Raw genomic sequence first — 17,769 nt, forward strand, 5'->3', positions numbered from 1 at the left:
ATGCATAATTTGAAGTCTACTTCTAACTTCTAAATGGCGCATTTGGTAAAGCAGTAGCCGCCATTCTTAAGGTTCACGGTTCAAACCCAACTGCATGTTTTAATTGTTTTTACTTTTTGTATTTTTTTTTACAATTGAATTTGGCGAACCCGTCTATTTGTTACGGAATTTTCAAAAAGTATCACTTTTACCAATAATATTATAATTAAGTATACAATAATTTACTTTGCACTAAAGTACCTTCCGTAATTTCCGTATTTTTTATTTTGTAAAATTCTAACAGGCATTAATCGCATCAGTGAACATGCGGCTAACTAAAAAACTACTGAACGGATTTTCATACGGTTTTCACCAATGAGTAGAGTGATTCATGGGCGTGCTTTAGGGTTTATAATTTATACAAGTATTTTTTTTTGTATAAAATGGTTCAAAAATGATGATGAATGTCAAACATAATTATCGTTACAAATATAGCCGACTTGGAGCTTTCGGCGAAAACGCTGCCTGAGCCCATTACATAACAAAACAACGTATGGTTGTTGAATTGTTCCTTTTTTGTAGGTATACCGAAAAGTCCACAATATGTCATAATAATTATATTGTGTATAAAGAATTGTGTATATGTATTGTATGATTTTACAAATAACGATCACAGTACAGTAATAATAAGGTAGATTTTTCCTAAATTGCGTAGGTTCAAACTTTGTCGCATCGCGTTTGAAAGATGTATTAGCGCTTCAGGACGTCCCGCAAGCACGGCGCTGATGTCGCAGTATCCGCATATAATTATTATGACTTGTCATTTAGTTCCAATAAAATCCGCGGGACTTCATACGTATGTCAGTGACAGCTGGTGATAGCATGCGGGACACTTAACACCTAATCGAATTCTATGTTGTTTTCGCGCCCAGTCCAGACGACTCACAGCGCATTTCTGGACATATATTTACGCGTGGTGTTTATTGTTAGGTTAGTTAGTTCAGGTTAGGACGTCTTTTTATAACGAGGACGTTAAAAAAAGACGAGGCTGGGACGTATTGAAGTAGTATTTCCATATATACGCGGCCTGAAAAGGGCTGTTTCGGGGACCTGAACTGGTTGCTGTCGAACTTATTATCACGTTTTCTTGATTAAAATTCATAAATAAGTCAAATAGAAAAAAGAAAAAAGATTTTATTTAGTTTTAGATCTGTCATGATGTCTGTGATGTTTGTTTATTATACATAAGAATTTCAAAATTTATCTTATTTTTTTTCCCAAAGGGCAAGGCAAAGGCAAACTATGCCCATACAGCCATGTCTTGTGTTTTTTTTTCTTGATGATGATTAATGAAATGATGAAACCTAAGCCCCCACCCTCGGAGCAGACTCCTACTCCGAACCCCAAACGAAGTAAGCGGCTTGTTGGCGCAAAGCGAAAATAGATAGGTACACTTTGTTTATTGAATATTCCGATTTAATAATACTATCGGGAATGTTTTCCGACTAATGTGATCATTAACCACAAAACACCACTTCGTATTGATTATTTAGATTATTCAATGAAGAAAGCAACCTTCCCGTTCCCGGTCCCACCAAAAAGTCCGCGGCAAAGAGAATATAAATAAATCTGTATGTTGGATGGAAAAACAATTAATTATAAATGACTACTATTAGGCCGGCAAATGCAACAACTTCTTTTTTGATTTGGTTTTCCCCGAAGGGTAAGGCAAAGGGAACTATGCCCATACAGCCATTTCATTTTATGTATTGATTTTTTATTATAATATATGTCCTCTTTTAAAACACGGTATTTACCCATTATTTAAAAATGTTTAAATAATATACGTTATTACAAAAATATTTTTCCAATATTCCTTTTCTCAGATTGTAGTATTTTTAGTTTTTTATTTATATTTATTCTCTTCATACAAAATCTCTTTATAAATTGTCACTGACATTCTATTACACTTGTCAAGTAGTCAAAGCCTTTAGAAAAAAAAAACTATCACGCACACAAACTAACATTGACACCTCTACACGCTCAGCAAATACACTGTAATCTGCACCACTACAAATGTAGAATTGATCAAAATTGAGGGTCTGAAATATGGTACTTCTCGTATTCGGACCCTAAATTTTTGTTAGTTTGCGAAAATAATACACCAAAATATTACTATTTATCGGTTTTATAACAATATTCCTCTATCCGTTTTCCTGTAGCACTGCATCAACTTTTGTATGGAAAACGAATCACCTTAAAACTGGGTATGTTACTAATATATTTACGTTTTATTGTAAAGTTTGCTAACAGTAGAAGGAAAACAAACTTTATTAATATTCCTAAACGTCTCCAAAAGCATGAACGATTTGAAATTGTAAATTAAAACTCAATTGCGTAATAACTAATAACATTTTTTCACGTTAGCTTTTAGCCAAGTGCAATGTATCAGATGACGTCACCGGCAGGTTAGAGCACAAATTAAACGCCGCGGGGAAATTGCCAGTCGAGTGTTATCAGGTAGAAAAATGCTAAGTGGACAGTGTTGCTGATGGGAAAAATGTTGACAAGAGTTTATTTGCCGTGGTAGCCCAGTTGTTAGGACACTTGCCTCTCACTTTGAGGTCGCAAGTTCAAATCCAGCTCAGGCCTAAACCAATGATTGCAGAATTTGTTTTAGGATTCATGTTTGGATCATAAATGATTATCACGTGCTCACCGGTGGAGGAAAACATCGTGAGGAAATCCACATTCCCGAGAAATGCATTAAATCACTTTGTGAGACTGTCCTTTGTTTGGCAAGGACTTTGCAGGTTTGAATCACCTGATTGTCCGAAAAAAAAGATGATGATTCCGTGCTTCGGAGGGCACGTTAAGCCGTTGGTCCCGGCTGTTAGCCGTAAAAACACCTCCACCCGTAGTGGAGATACACTCTTCAGTTGATTGAGGGGATACCTGTGCCAAGCAGTGGGACGTATATGGCTGTTTATGTATGTTATGTTTCATATAACCCAAACTTCATGGTTCATCACATCCATCTTTGGACTTTAATACCTAATACATATATGGCTGTAAGTGGTGTTCGGGTAGCTGATGGCTTTGCCCATGCCCATGGAGATTACGGACGTGAATTACATTTTGAAATAAGTCCGAAGGATGCTTTATCCTCTATCTCGAAAAAAATGTAGCTAACAATTTTTCACTGGCTGTTTATAAGAAAAAACTGGCAGAGGAAGACCGAGAAGGACTTACGATGACCAAATTGGAGATGTCCTTAGAAAAGGTTTATTACGATCTGCTCTGAACCGGCGTGCGTGTATGAAGCGATTGATGAATGTGGAGGAAGCAAGAGAAGTGTGTCAGGATCGAAGCATATGGAATTCTATAGTCTCTCTGCTTACCCTAGGGAAATAGGCGTGAGTTTATGTATGTATTTATATATGTTATAAGAAAAACAAGTTTTGCATCGAGCGAAAATCTTGGACTCCGGATCGGTGCGGTGACCAACCGTTAATTTCAGTGAGTACCGATCGCTCCTTGGCCGGTATTTGCAGACGTGAGGCGCTGTTTGCCCGCACGACTCTAGTGGAGAACAAACAGAGCCCCGATCCAACCGAATTGCTTATTTTGTCTACCTACATAGCTCCCTTCAGGTACACTCCGATGATATAGATTAGATGAGGTTAAGAAAAAGATGCGACAATGCTTTGGATTCGAAATTGTTTTCCAGATTTTACCTACACGTGATTTTTTGGAAAATCTTTTTAAAACCAAATTATAATTGTTCTTTGAACGTTAACGATTTGATAAAAACCGAAAACAATGAGTTGTTGCCATTGAGATCAATGTAAAACTAGCTCAAAAACTCAGGACTCCCCATTTGTCCGGCCAAGCAGTTAATGCCATTTACGGCAAATCTACAATAAGTCACTTCAAAAAAAGTTGAGCGTCTTTCAGAAGTTAATTCATATAATTGAAGAGATCGATTCTACTTATTATGTTGTATATTCTTGGCTAAAACATTTGCAATGTTACCATCTTAAATAATACGAGTTATCGTTTTATTACAATAGAAAACATTCAGATATTAAATGTAGGTAAGTTTGTTTTTAAATAAAAACTAGCATATAAAAATATGACATGTCTACACTCACTAAAATCTTACTCTATGTCGTACGTGCCTCAGGGTACAACACTCAGCCCACTCTTATTTTTTACGTGTAATAATTCGGTGGACAGTATTCGAGGGTCTGAAGGACTTGTTTTTTGTGATGTACAGCTAGTTATGTTACCGTTTAATCTTCTGTCTGTAGTAGATGCTTATCTGTGCGGAAGCAAGCATTATCTTGCCTAATCGCTTGTAAATTCCGTTCCGTAACTATTTTATGTTCATTGTCATTCGTAATTTGTTTTACTGTTATACAAATTGTCCCGTTGCTGGTCATTCTTTTCGGAGTTGGTTTTAGTAGACGCAATAATCGTGCGGTTTTTTTTTTGATGACGCAGTTTAGTTTGTTGCGATTTTCTAAGTAACCTGACTCAATAGAAAAGTGTTAATCCTGCTAATTGAGAACGAAATTGGGTACTTCATTAAGAGTATTTGTGTAATGTTCTTAGTGCAATCTCAATACTTTTCAAAATTCGATCCGTTATGTGTCTTATTTTATTAAATACCTATTTTATTACTAGGCACATCAACAGTAAAAACATATTAAGTAAGTATATTTTAAATATAACACTCTGCTACTTAGCTTCAAGATTTTTATAAAATTCTTTAACGTCAAATTGTTGAAGGTTAGAGAGAAGAAAGACATTTGCTAACTAAATGATTTTTACAAAACTTCAAATGCTCTCCCTAACTACATTATTTGTCAATACTAAATCTCTTAAATCTTCACTCGTACCTACGTGATCAACAAAATCTACTACACTGTTATGATCATATAATCGAGTCTGTATTTCTGTAATCACAATGTTTGTTTGTCCGTGATGTTTGTACTTTCTCTGACTACCGGCTTTGTCCGTAGTTTAGACGAAGTTCACGTTTCTATGGGTGTCGGGTGACCAATACAGTCTTGGAATTAGTTTCGTGAATTCAGATTGAGTGTCGCTCTTTGGTTGTGGTATTGTCTTACTAGATTGCATTATCTGTCTTAAGTTTATCTTAGTGTTTTCCTTTTACTAGCAATAACGTTTTCGTGATTACAAATTAGGGCAGTGAATTCATATTTTATTCATATTTGTAAGTTTACGGTAAATAGAGACTGCTTTGTTAACTAAATTATGTTAATTAGATGCTATGTACGCTGTAATTGTCATGTATATACATAACATAAACAGCCTATATACGTCCCACTGCTGGGCACAGGCCTCCCCTCAATCAACCGGAGGGGGTACGGAGCATACTCCACCACGCTGCTCCAATGCGGGTTGGTGGATATTGTCATAAATAAGGCTTAAAGCTTGCGACAACAAACACATTTGGACCCTGATACCGACCCCACTGGCTTGGTTGACGATTTCTCTCATTAAATATATATGTAAGTATATGTATGTCATGGCCTGATATTAGTATTGATCATTTCATTTCGTTCGACCATTTCATGAAATGGTCGTATTTAAAACGGGGTCGTATATAATACCGGGCCCTGCGCACCGCTCGCATCGCCCTAATTGTTTATCCTATTCTGGATCCTAGCAGCCTTTCACACTGTAGACATACCTATTGCTGTGAACATGTGCGTCTAGTGTAAGATTTTTGTATCTTTTCATCATTATTTTCTCTCTCTCTTTCGCGTCGCTTCATTTAATTAAACTTGAGACCTGCACCAATTTCATCACAAAGCTCGCGTCTTATTTCACAGTTTTCTTCGAAATTAGCTTCGACAAATTCGACTTTCCCCCCATCTTACGTTACCCGGCCACTGTTGATCGAACTACTGCCCCTGTCGGTCTTAATTTCATGTTTATCTGCAAGTGCACCTGCGCTTGCGCTCCCGACACCAGAGGTATCCAATTACTGACACAGATCATGTAACAGACGAGACGATTCATTGAAATATAAACTGATACGCTTGTTAGGTTACTAGAGAGAGATTAGCACAGGATCATCGTCTCCATAGCGTTATCCCGTTTTCACAGTGCTTATCTGACCTAAAGATTTGACAAGTTCGGTTTTTTTTACAGTATTTTTTTTTAACGTGACTTATTGTAGATTTGCCGCAGATGGCATTAACTACTTGGCCGGAATTTTTTACAGTAGCGACTGCCTGTCTGACCTTCCAACCCGAACCAATCAATCCCATTCAGGTGTCACCAATTCACATGATGCTCATCCAAGTTTATTTATGTTTGGTGGTTTCCTGGCAGAAATTGCTTTAGAGCAAAAAGGCCGCCCAATTGTGCTGTATTCAAATAAAGAACCTATATTTGATTTAATTTGATCTTCTATTATCATTGTGTTAATGTACCCATTTCTCTAAATATAAGCATAGCATAATACTAAGTACAGAACGGCAACACTCCGCTCCCCACCAGCTGCTAAGTTCACCTCCCCTCTCAGTCTTACTTTAGTCTTCAATCGTATGGGCGTCAGATGTCACACACACAGATGCGCGTGTACGATAACTTCAATGTGTAGTGTCTGTGTGAAACGAGGTTTTTTGAATTAAGTCTCCGGGACATGAGTACTTTGGTAAGACGTGTTTAAACTTCACTTCTCACCCGAACAAAAAAAAATCACTATCACAAAAATCACTTTGTGATCCCTAGTTTGGTTAGGACATTACTGGCAGCTCACTCGATTGTTAGAAAGTACGTTAAGCCGTTGGTCCCGGTTACTGCTTACTGATGTAATTATGTAGTCGTAAATTAATATCAAATAATATATAACATGTCAAAATTATAGATACAATGCATCATTATCATAAAACATTTAAGTAACCCATCATCCGACTTGTAATATTCTGTCGCTTCTACCTAGTCACTCGTTGGTCTAAGGTTACTAAGGTGCTGGCTTGGTTGACGGGCACGTAAGGATTATTTTTACTTTTTTTTGAGTCACTTAATGGTATTGACACAAGGAATATGAGACAGATTGACAACCTCATAAGAGAACCAAGATTTTTTTATAATAAAATGGAAACAATACGGCATTTTTATTAGTGTATCGTGTCCTCTGCGGAAGGTTGTCTGGAAGAGATCGCTCTAAGCGATAAGGCCGCCTTTGCCTTTAGGATAAGTTTCTTCTGTTTCGTGTGCGATAAAGTGTGTTTTTTTTTTTCATTTTGAAATAAAATTTGTGTGAATTACATAACATAACATAGCACCACGCTTGTATCGCCGAAGGGGTAGGTATTTATAATCCAAACATAAATTCAAACTCATAAAGTGTTTGAATTACATTACTGTGTTAAGCCCCCTATTACTTGAGACTTAAACATGGCCGGCGAAGAGTACGGGTAGGTAAATAATACACACCTCTGCCTACCCTTTCCGGGGACATAGGCGTGATGCATTACATACATACATAAACTCACGCCTATTTCCCACCGGGGTAAGCAAAGACTATAGAATTCCATTTGCGCGATGCATTGCATTTTTGGCGTGATGCATTTTTATGTTAAAATAAGCCACAGATTGCTAAGGAAACGATTGATCCTCCCACCCTTTAACCACACCCCGGACACTTCATGCAAACTACCTCGTTTTACACAGACACTACACATTGACGTTACACGCGCATCTTTTTGTGTGACGTCTGACCCCATACGATTCAATGTTGGATTGGGTGAGGTAAACCTAGCTCAGACGCGCCAAAAATATATAAGTAATAAAATACCACTAGAAATAAGATTGTGTAACTTAAGTCTATTTAGAAGAAAATTTAATAAGTTGTTAACTAAAAGATGTTATTAAGTATACGATAGATGAGTTTTTGAATGATAAATTGTAATGACACTAATGTTCCAATTTGTCATGTAAAAATTCATTAATTTTATTCTTCAAAAATGCTCATAGCTGTTTCCATTTACCTATTGTCGTATTTTTCATGATGCATGTATTTATGGCAAACATGAAGAACCTATAATGTGAACACTGTCATCTGTATTTATATTACTCATGTTTAAGCAAATAAATTATCTTTATCTTTACGCTGGTGGGGAGCGGAGACTTGCCGTTCTATACGTAGTATTATTCTATGCCTTAACATAGTAATAGATACGAGTGTAAATTAGTGTGATATCTCTCACTTGATCGTGTGACGGCAAATTGGCAAGTAACTCTACACTGCACCACTCATCGAGTGTTGCCAATATCAAATTACATGTTGCATACGCGCCGGCGCCATTTTGGATGGCGGACACAAAAAAACTGAAATCGATCCTGGCTGTTAGGAATTTGGCGGGGAAGTAAACATTTTTTTACGGTTTGACATTAGAACACCGAACCCCGGTAGCGGACTTGCACCAAAGAGTTTTAATAGGCTACTTGACAACCCAGTCAAATGAGATATTTTGTACGAAACGTCAAAACGAAAGTTTCCTTTGGAGTTTGTATGGAAATACTGTCCTGTGACGTCATCAATAAAAGCGGTCAAACGTCGTACTAATTATTACTTAATTCATAAATAAAATTCGAAAATAAGTCGAAAAGTAAATTGAGATTGATTATTGATCATCTTAGATTTGCTTCTATTTCTAGGTATGCATTCTATAATTTATACATAACTAGTGATTTTGACTGCATCGGTAATTGGGTCGTGTACTAGGATCAAGATATATCGACCCTATGAAAAAAGGGACAATGCTAGGAAGATGATGACTAGGTTCAAGATATATTATAACATTCTGATTACTAAATAAAGACAGATCTGAAACTAACGAAAAACATTTTCTTTTTTCTATTTAAATTAAGTATTTAAGAATTTTAATCAAGAAAAACGTAATAAAAAGTCTGACATTTTATCACGTTTTTCTTTGCGTTTCGACGTTTAGTAAAAAGTAACTGATTTGACTAGTTGAAAACTATAGCCTATTATTTACATAAGTAAGTAGAACTCCCTGGAAATTTATGTTAAAATCCTGCACCTCTCTAAAATCCGTTCCTTGATTTTTTTCTTTATTTGTGGCAAAAGCGCAAACCGCGCGGAGCCAAAACCTTAAAAAAAAGATACGGAAGTAAATAACTTGTAGAGTGGTGACTCACTGGCAAACCTGGGGTCGTTGGAGGCGGGGTACCAGCCCGCGCCGCGCATGTCTCCGTAGTGTGGCAGGTCGGCTGGGGCGCAGCCGTAGCCCTGCACAGGCGCCCCGCCGTACAGCGGCACGGCATACGGGTTGCCGGACATACCGCACGACGCCGCCGGACCCAGCGGCGAGTTGATGCTGCTACCCGATGAGTTGGATCTGCAAACAACGGCTGACGTCAGACTAGACGTAACATAAACTGCCCATATAGGTAGGTCTCACTGGGCACAGCTTTGTCCGGCCAAGTAGTTAATGCCATCTGCGGCAAATCTACAATAAGTTACGTCAAAAAAATAACTGGGCACAGAAAATTTCAAATTCATATACAGGGTGTTAGTGACATCGTAACAAAATTTTGAAATGATTCAAACCATGATTCTGAGTTGTTATCAAGTGCAATTTTCCTCGGTAAATAATTAAGAAGATCACAAAAAAATTACATGAATTTTCCGACAGGAAATTCCACTTGTTAAACATGGTCTGAATCATCCCCCTCAGTATTTGTTACGATGTACCTAACTAAAACCTTGTATACATACATAATCTCACGCCTATTGATAAAATATTAATAATAATTCTAAACTTAATACAATCAGAAATCAAAATATGTCAATAATAAGTGTTAGGTACAAAAAAAACACATGTCATTGCTTAAAAACTAGATATTAATTAAACTTAAAGTTAGTCAAATAACCCGCCTCGGCGCATACCCGGCTCAAATGTACCCAAAACGCTGGCCGCGTTGCCGCGTTGGACGGCCAGCGAGATGTGCTGAACCAGGTATGATCCGGCGACCACATCTCGCAGACGTCGCCCTAGTTCTTTAACGAACTTTTACGAACGCCTATTTCCCACCGAGGGAAGGAATATGGAACGGAACAAATATGGAATTCCATTTGCTTCGAAACTGACACATCACGTTTCAAACACGCACGCCGGTTCCGAATAGATCATCGTACTGAACCTTTTCTAAAGACATCTCCAATTTGGTAAATTTACGTCCTTCTAGGCCTCCGTGGTCTAGTGGTTAGAGCGTTAGGCTCACGATCTGGAGGTCCGGGTTCGATTCCCGATGGGGACATTGTCGAAATCACTTTGTGAGACTGTCCTTTGTTTGGTAAGGACTTTTCAGGCTTGAATCACCTGATTGTCCGAAAAAGTAAGATGATTCCGTGCTTCGGAGGGCACGTTAAGCCGTTGGTCGTTGGCTCATGTAACGACTACTTACTTACATCGGGAAATAGTAGCCGGGACCTACGGCTTAACGTGGCTTCCGCAGCACGGATCATCTTAAGTACTTTCGGATAAACAAGTGATCAACATGTCCTAGCCAAACAAGGGATCACAAAGTGATTTTTGTGATTTGTCCCCACCGGGACCCGGGACCTCCGGATCGTGAGCCCAACGCTCAAACCACTGGACCACTGAGGCCGTTCACCAACGTGATGTGTGGTGAACCGTATCGCCATTCGCCGGTGTTTAGTTTTCTATAAGTAGAGGTAGGTACTTAGATAGTTTCAGATCCGAATCGATCGACCTAATCTCGATTACATCACTAAGCTAATGGACTGGAATGGATAGTTGAACGTCTTCTTTTTTTAGCAAATACTACAGTCATGAGCAATATAATGTACCCACTTTAGGACTCTGTCGCACTAACATATTTGACATTTACTGAGACTTACAGTTCAATTTGTTAAAAAAGTTGATGTGACATGGTACCAAAGTGTATACATATTAATGCTCGTGACCGTATATAATGATAGTTCGTAGTGACCCTTAAGTTTTCATACAAAAGACATCAACGATCTACATAATTCATAAAAAAAATTTTTTTTCATTGAGGTCTTCAAAATCAACCTCGCACTGTGTTACCGTCGGCGTCGCCTGTTTTTTTCTTAAATATTTATTTAGTGTTTGTCGAATGAGTAGAAATTAAGGAGATTTTTATATTAATAAAAATCATGATTTAAAAAAAAATAGTGATGGACGTCGTTTCTTATATTTTCGATGAAACAATTTAATCTTTAGAAAATTATAAATCATTATTTAAATAGTTCGACCCAAATCTGCCACACGCAGGGCGTTTAACCGTTATCCCGTCAGGCGCCAACTCGTCACCTCAAACAATACCAGGCTTATCTTCTAATCCCTATTTACACAATTTAATCTTCGCCCATCCCTTACAAATAACGCTACTTCCGACTCTAAGCCTTACCATTCACAAAATAACGACGTTATTTTAACCGTTACCCCGCGTGTATGATAAAACACCCACCTAATACCATGTTTGAATTGACAAATTGAGTTTTGACAGGGCGGGAAAATTCGCGCCGTATTTTTAGGTTAGGTTTTAATTGGGGTTAATTTCATTAGTTTACGGTGTTTTCTTTTGATTATCGGTTTCATTTGACGCGGTACTTAATAATTCAATTTTGCTTGAAGTGTTTCTATAGCTAATGGTTTCGAAATGAACGAAGTCTAGTTTTGTCTGCCTATTATTAGGAACGTAGGTATTAGCCCCGATTCCTGCAGACACATTCTAATTTTATTTTAAATTATACGTTATCCGCCGAAAAGGCAAGGGACGGATGATTGACAGTCGTTAATTATAAAATGAATGAATAACCCGGGCGAGTAAAATAGGCATCTCGCTCATATGCAAACCTTTTGACGTGTGCTGTCAACTCAATTCTGTCGGGTTATTGGCCAATATACTTTTTTTAAGGTTTTTTTTTTTAATGTCTTCCTAAAATTTACGTGTGTTCCATAAATTTTATGCCTGTTGGATTACCCGTCCCTTTCTTTTTCAGCGCATAGGAAAATGACAGGTGTAACTGAAAATAAAATTAGATGGTGTGTACAGGAATCAACACCATTACCTATTTACGGTACACCTACTGTATCTATTCCGTACCGTCATTGCATTTTCTTTCTTTCTGTATAATATTATTAAGGTTTATTTCAAAGTCAGATTACATATATTTTGCACTTCAGTGCAAGTTCGTACCCATTTTATTATTATAAATCAAAATGCTGATGTCCATAGGCTCTTAACTCTGGTATGCCTCTTTGAATGGGTAGGTATTCACGCATAAAAAATATTCGAATAAGATCTTATTTTGAACAATCTAAGTAATTAATAAAAGTGAGTATGTAAATGCTCTATTTTCTGCGTAAAGTTCCATACGTAATCAAATACCCTATTGCTAAGTCTAAAGACTAGAAAGTTGGGAAATGACAAAGGCATATGGTTTGTAAATGTGCTCTACCCATATTGATACTCTCCTCAGGTATAGATAGATACCTATATAAAAATAAAATATCGTATTATCTTCAATTCCCAAAATGATGCAAGTTTCTATTAACATTCAGTAGATATAGAAACCAGTTAGAGGTGAGCAAAAGTGATTGCGTCATCGTAAGTAAACGAATATTTTTAGTAGGTAGTAGGTACGTATGCTGATTGTCAACACAAATTATTTATTAAACACATACTCAAGAAAACGGATGGCGTTCTCAAATCATTTACATATTTTTATTTACTTAAACGACTGTTAATAGTCGGGTGATCTTGACAGTTCGATCTAAATATAGGTACCTCTACTTATAATCAAATAGGAATACACGTGTTAAAATGGTGCTGGCTTAACAAACTTTGTTAAAAGCCCCTAAATAAAAGAGAAAAATATGGTTAAGTATAGGAATTCCGCCAATTTTTCGTTGCTATGTAATTTTTATGGTTCTAAACTTGTCGCAGAAAAATATTTGGAAAATTTTCACTTAGCAAACAATTATTAATTTCCCAACTGCTACACACAACAACTACTTACACTTGCCAAAATCATAAACATGCGTATGGTTAGGCGTATTTTCTTTAATCAAATTAATATCTTCTTGCCAAATTATCTGGGTAATGAAAATTTACGTACTTAAGAAGTTTTAATTGTTCGACGATAACAGATTATTCTTAGGTACCTATAACATAAAGTCTTATTTGTATTTTTGCTGTGATGTTAGTAAACGAATCAAATACCTAATAATGTTATTAATCTATATCCAATCCGACTCCTTCTGAGACTATCTAATAATAATATGTAGTAATAATTGTTACATATGCTAAAAAATTAGGTCCGTGGCGTTTTGACTCTAAACCTACCTCCATAAACCTACAACAACCTACATACTTTAATAAGGTACTTTCCAGACTACGTTTCCCAAAACAATATAGATGGCGCTGTACAGATTTGCCTTTGTTTGACCTTCTAATTTCGTGGATAACATGTTATGCATCTTTTACTTACTAAGTTTTTGGGTATAAATGTGGACCCTTGTTTCTACCCAGGCACAGCACATCTTCCACCCATTACGAGTATTATTCTGATTAAATTAAAGAGAAGCCATATAGGTAGCAACATAATTCTACGCGTATCTGATCCAAATCTGAAGCAACAATTATTTTTATATCATCATCATTGGCCTTATACGTCTGTTTCAGACGATTTATGACGTCATTGCCTCGAAGAAATGCACTTTCTTTCAAGGCTGTGCAAGCCAATCCTAGAGCGGCAAACTCTACCGCACACTCTGCAGGAGAAGTCTCCAACTGGTGGATTGTTGTCGGTTTGATGGCGTTATTTTTATATATGCTTCTGCCATTACATTATATTTTAGAATAAATATGTACCGCGATCAACGAGAAAATAGGTTATTATCACGTTAAATCTGAAAAGCGCTAACTATATTTTTTTTTTTTTCGGAAAGTCCCTCATTGATAAATAACATATCTATTGTTTGTTAGACCGAAACTGTAACTACCGTTCAATCGGCTTCCTAAACATTCACTAAGATTACTTAGTAAGTATCTAAGTTTTTTTATTGAACTATTTTACAATTTTTTTATATTTCTCTTTTAAAAGTAAGTACCTACTTAATTGCGGTGTGATAATTGATAATCATTAAAAACAAAACATAAATTATAATAAGTACCTACTTTAGAAATGTTTGTATTTATCCTCCATATAATGTTTGTATTTTTTGCTTAAAATTCGGATAATATAAAATCCAAACCTACAAAGCTAGGCCTATTTGAAAATCCCACGAAAATTTTTAAATTAATTAAAATTTGCTATTGAGTTAAAAGTATAATTTTCAAAAACACGAATTTCGACAATAATTTTTAGATATTATGGCCTATTTCAAAAAAATACTGCTTTCGTTACGCCATTTGAACTTGAGCACAGCTTTAGAGGAGGTACTCTTCATTGAAGAGGTCCCCAAATATGAGTGTTTAATTGTTTGTCACTTGTAATTAGCCGTAGGTATGCTTGAGTGTGTATACATACATATGCATGCGCGCGGCGTCGGCTAGCGCGTCCGCGACGGCGCCCGCGGCCGCGAGTTCCGCAGGGTAGCACTGTAGGTCCAGCTTTATTCAATTTATACGATTCAGCTTAAAATCTTTTTCTTTGTCTTCTTCATAGAAATCTTCAGTTTATTTTATTTGATTGTAAGTCCGTTATTTAAATGTAAATTTTTCATAATTAATCACTTTAATTACACGATGTAACAAATGAGTCTATGTTTGTGACGGCATAGATTATTTCTCGGTAAAAAAGATATCGACGATTAGTTGTTTTGGAAAAGAAATGTTTAATCGTTTCATAAAGTTTAATATTTTAAAATCGTTTTTTTTTATTCATTGCGATTAAGTATCATTTCAATTGAAGTCGCGTCGCGGCGCAGGCATCAAACGACGATTGATAGCTCTCATATCTAAAGCACATTATTGACCGCACTCACATCACTTGACCGTATCACAACATACCTGCACAAACAAACGTCACTACTATACTCGTATCCTTCGACTACCGCCGCTCAAGCACTCTCGGGACCTTTGGCACTCGAAAAATCAGTGGGGGGGCACCCCCTCGATCGATCCACGCACCTGTACGGCGACGGCGGGTTGTTGGCGAGCTCGAGCTTGCGGTACTCCTCGATGGGAGACAGGATGTCGGTCACGGAGAAGGGCGTGGAGTGCTGCAGCTGCAGCTGGGAGAGGTTCTGCTGCAGCAGCGCCGACTTGGGCGACAGGCTCATCGCCAGCTCGGCGGCGCTGAGTTCCGGCAGCGCCTCCGCCGGACACGGCGAGTACGCGCCCTCCGCGGACATCCGACCGGCCGCACTCGACGCCACTCCACGGCTCAGCCTCTAGTGGCTCTCGGGCGAGAGTGGCGCCGGAGCCCCCGGCCGCGGCCCACTCGAGAGGCGCCGCCCCTTGGGCCGCGGCCGCCCAATGGCGCAGCTGCGGGCCGCCGATTGGCGCCCGCGCGTGTGTGCGTGGCGCGGCCTGGCGCAGTCGGCCGGCGCCCGGCGGCGCGCGCGGTGCGCCCCCCTCCCTGCGGTTCTGTTAATTGTTGCGTTTGACAATTTGGTGACCGCGGCCTGTGAGTTAACGTTAACTAGTTGACAATGTTACTGCCTCGTACTTATCATAGTAAATGAAAGCTTGCGGTTTGTTTGGTTGTACTCAACAGTGAAATTGACTATTGTTGTTTAACCTGAAATTACTGTGGTACTTACTTACTTATTTTAATATTGTATTAAGTAGGTATTAGTCTTTTAAGCCATGACTTCATACCTACCCTATATACCTATGTTTAAGATACACTTTGATACCATGTCACATTAACTTTTTTGTCAAATTTAACCGTAAGTCTCATTAAATGTCAAATATGATAGTGCGACAGGGTTCTAAAGTGGGTACATGATTTTGCTTACCTATGACTGTAGGTACTTCATAAATGTCACTGTGGTCCTGTGTGTCACCGGATTGCTTCTCAAACGGGGAGCGCTAGTTCGATCCCCGATATCGGTCTTGTGACTTAGTTGTAATTTGTTGTAACTTATAATGAATTATTAAATTATTAATAACGGCCGTCGTGGTCCAGTGGTTGAGCGTTGTGCTCACGATCCGGAGGTCCCGGGTTCGAATCCCGATCGGGACAAATCGCAAAAATCACTTTGTGATCCCTAGTTTAGTTAGGACATTACAGGCTAATCACCTGATTGTCCAAAAAGTAAAAAGATTCGTTCTTCGGAAGGCACGTTAAGCCGTTGGTCCCGGTTATTACTTACTGATGTAAGTACGTAGTCGTTTCTAGAGTCATGTCAGGGGCCTATGGCGGCTCAGTAATAACCCTGACACCAGGGTTGATGGGGTTGGTGATTCGCCTCACAATCCACACGATAGAAGAGAGATGAATTATTAATTGTAAGTCCTATCTCAAGTGCAATTGTCACTAACACAATTGGCTCGAGTTCGACGCTTATAGACGGCGATACGGCTCACCACCACCTTAGTCTAAAAGAAAGCTCACGTTCACGATGAAGGTACCGTGAGTACTCAGTTCTCTTGTTGCACTCACCTCTGGCTAACCTAACCTAACCTTACTGAGAATATTAATTGACTAGATGTAGGTAAGCTAACTAGTTAGTACAAGCCAAGAATTGTACTATATTTAAACTTAAACTTAAAAAATGGCTTATTGAGCAGGCATTCTATAGTTTTGACGACCTGTAATTGATAATATATTTTAATGTAATTGAATTCCGTAGTAATATTTACATACATACATAAACAGCCTATATACGTCCCACTGCTGGGCACAGGCCTCCCCTCAATCAACCGGAGGGGGTATGGAGCATACTCCACCACGCTGCTCCACTGCGGGTTGGTGGAGGTGTTTTTACGGCTAATAGCCGGGACCAACGGCTTAACGTGCCTTCCGAAGCACGGAATCATCTTACTTTTTCGGACAATCAGGTGATTCAAGCCTGAAAAGTCCTTACCAAACAAAGGACAGTCTCACAAAGTGATTTCGACAATGTCCCCATCGGGAATCGAACCCGGACCTCCAGATCGTGAGCCTAACGCTCTAACCACTAGACCACGGAGGCTGTTAAGTAATATTTAATTTAATTGAATTTTGTAATATCTGTGACGTGTAATTATTATTATCAATAAATGACTATGACTATGGCTAGTAATGTAGATAATGTAGATAATAAAGCGCAAGTTATGTAAAAAGAGTTTTGTTAAGTTTGTTATTTATTTATTTATTTTTATTTATACAATTCACAATATATAAGCTTACAGCTAATAAGTTATCTAACTCTTAAGCTTTTTTTTATGATGTGATTTGCCGCAGATGGCATTAACTAATTGGCCGGGAAACTCTTAAGCAATTAAGAACAATTTGAAATAGAAACCTCTGGCTAACCTAATTGATAATAACAATGGGCTTAGGTTATACCTTCTTAGACTATATTAATTGACTAGATGTAGGTGCTAATTCCTGTAAATACCATCTAATTTTATTTTAGGTTATATCTGTCATTTTCTTATCCGCCGAAAAGGAAAGGGACGGGTAATCGACAAGCATAAAATTTATGGAACACACGTCAATTTTAAGCACAAATCTAAAACAACCGTCTAAAAACTCGCCCGGGTTATTCATTTATTTACTCATTCTTCCTAAAA

General features: G+C 38.0%; 1 protein-coding gene across 1 annotated transcript in view; it reads right to left on the minus strand.

Annotated features, from left to right (window-relative positions):
* LOC126375306 (thyroid transcription factor 1-like) overlaps positions 1–15,398 on the minus strand; it is a 54,351-nt gene extending 38,953 nt beyond the window's left edge. Inside the window, exons 1-2 of the mRNA XM_050022247.1 lie at positions 15,175–15,398; positions 9,187–9,386 (exon numbers count right to left, since the gene is read on the minus strand). Of these exons, the coding sequence (XP_049878204.1) occupies positions 9,187–9,386; positions 15,175–15,398 (424 nt within the window). The remainder of the gene's footprint in view (positions 1–9,186; positions 9,387–15,174) is intronic.
* Positions 15,399–17,769: the final 2,371 nt, after the last annotated feature.

The sequence above is a fragment of the Pectinophora gossypiella genome, chromosome 18 (genome assembly GCF_024362695.1).
Source record: "Pectinophora gossypiella chromosome 18, ilPecGoss1.1, whole genome shotgun sequence".
In the NCBI taxonomy this organism is placed as follows: domain Eukaryota; kingdom Metazoa; phylum Arthropoda; class Insecta; order Lepidoptera; family Gelechiidae; genus Pectinophora; species Pectinophora gossypiella.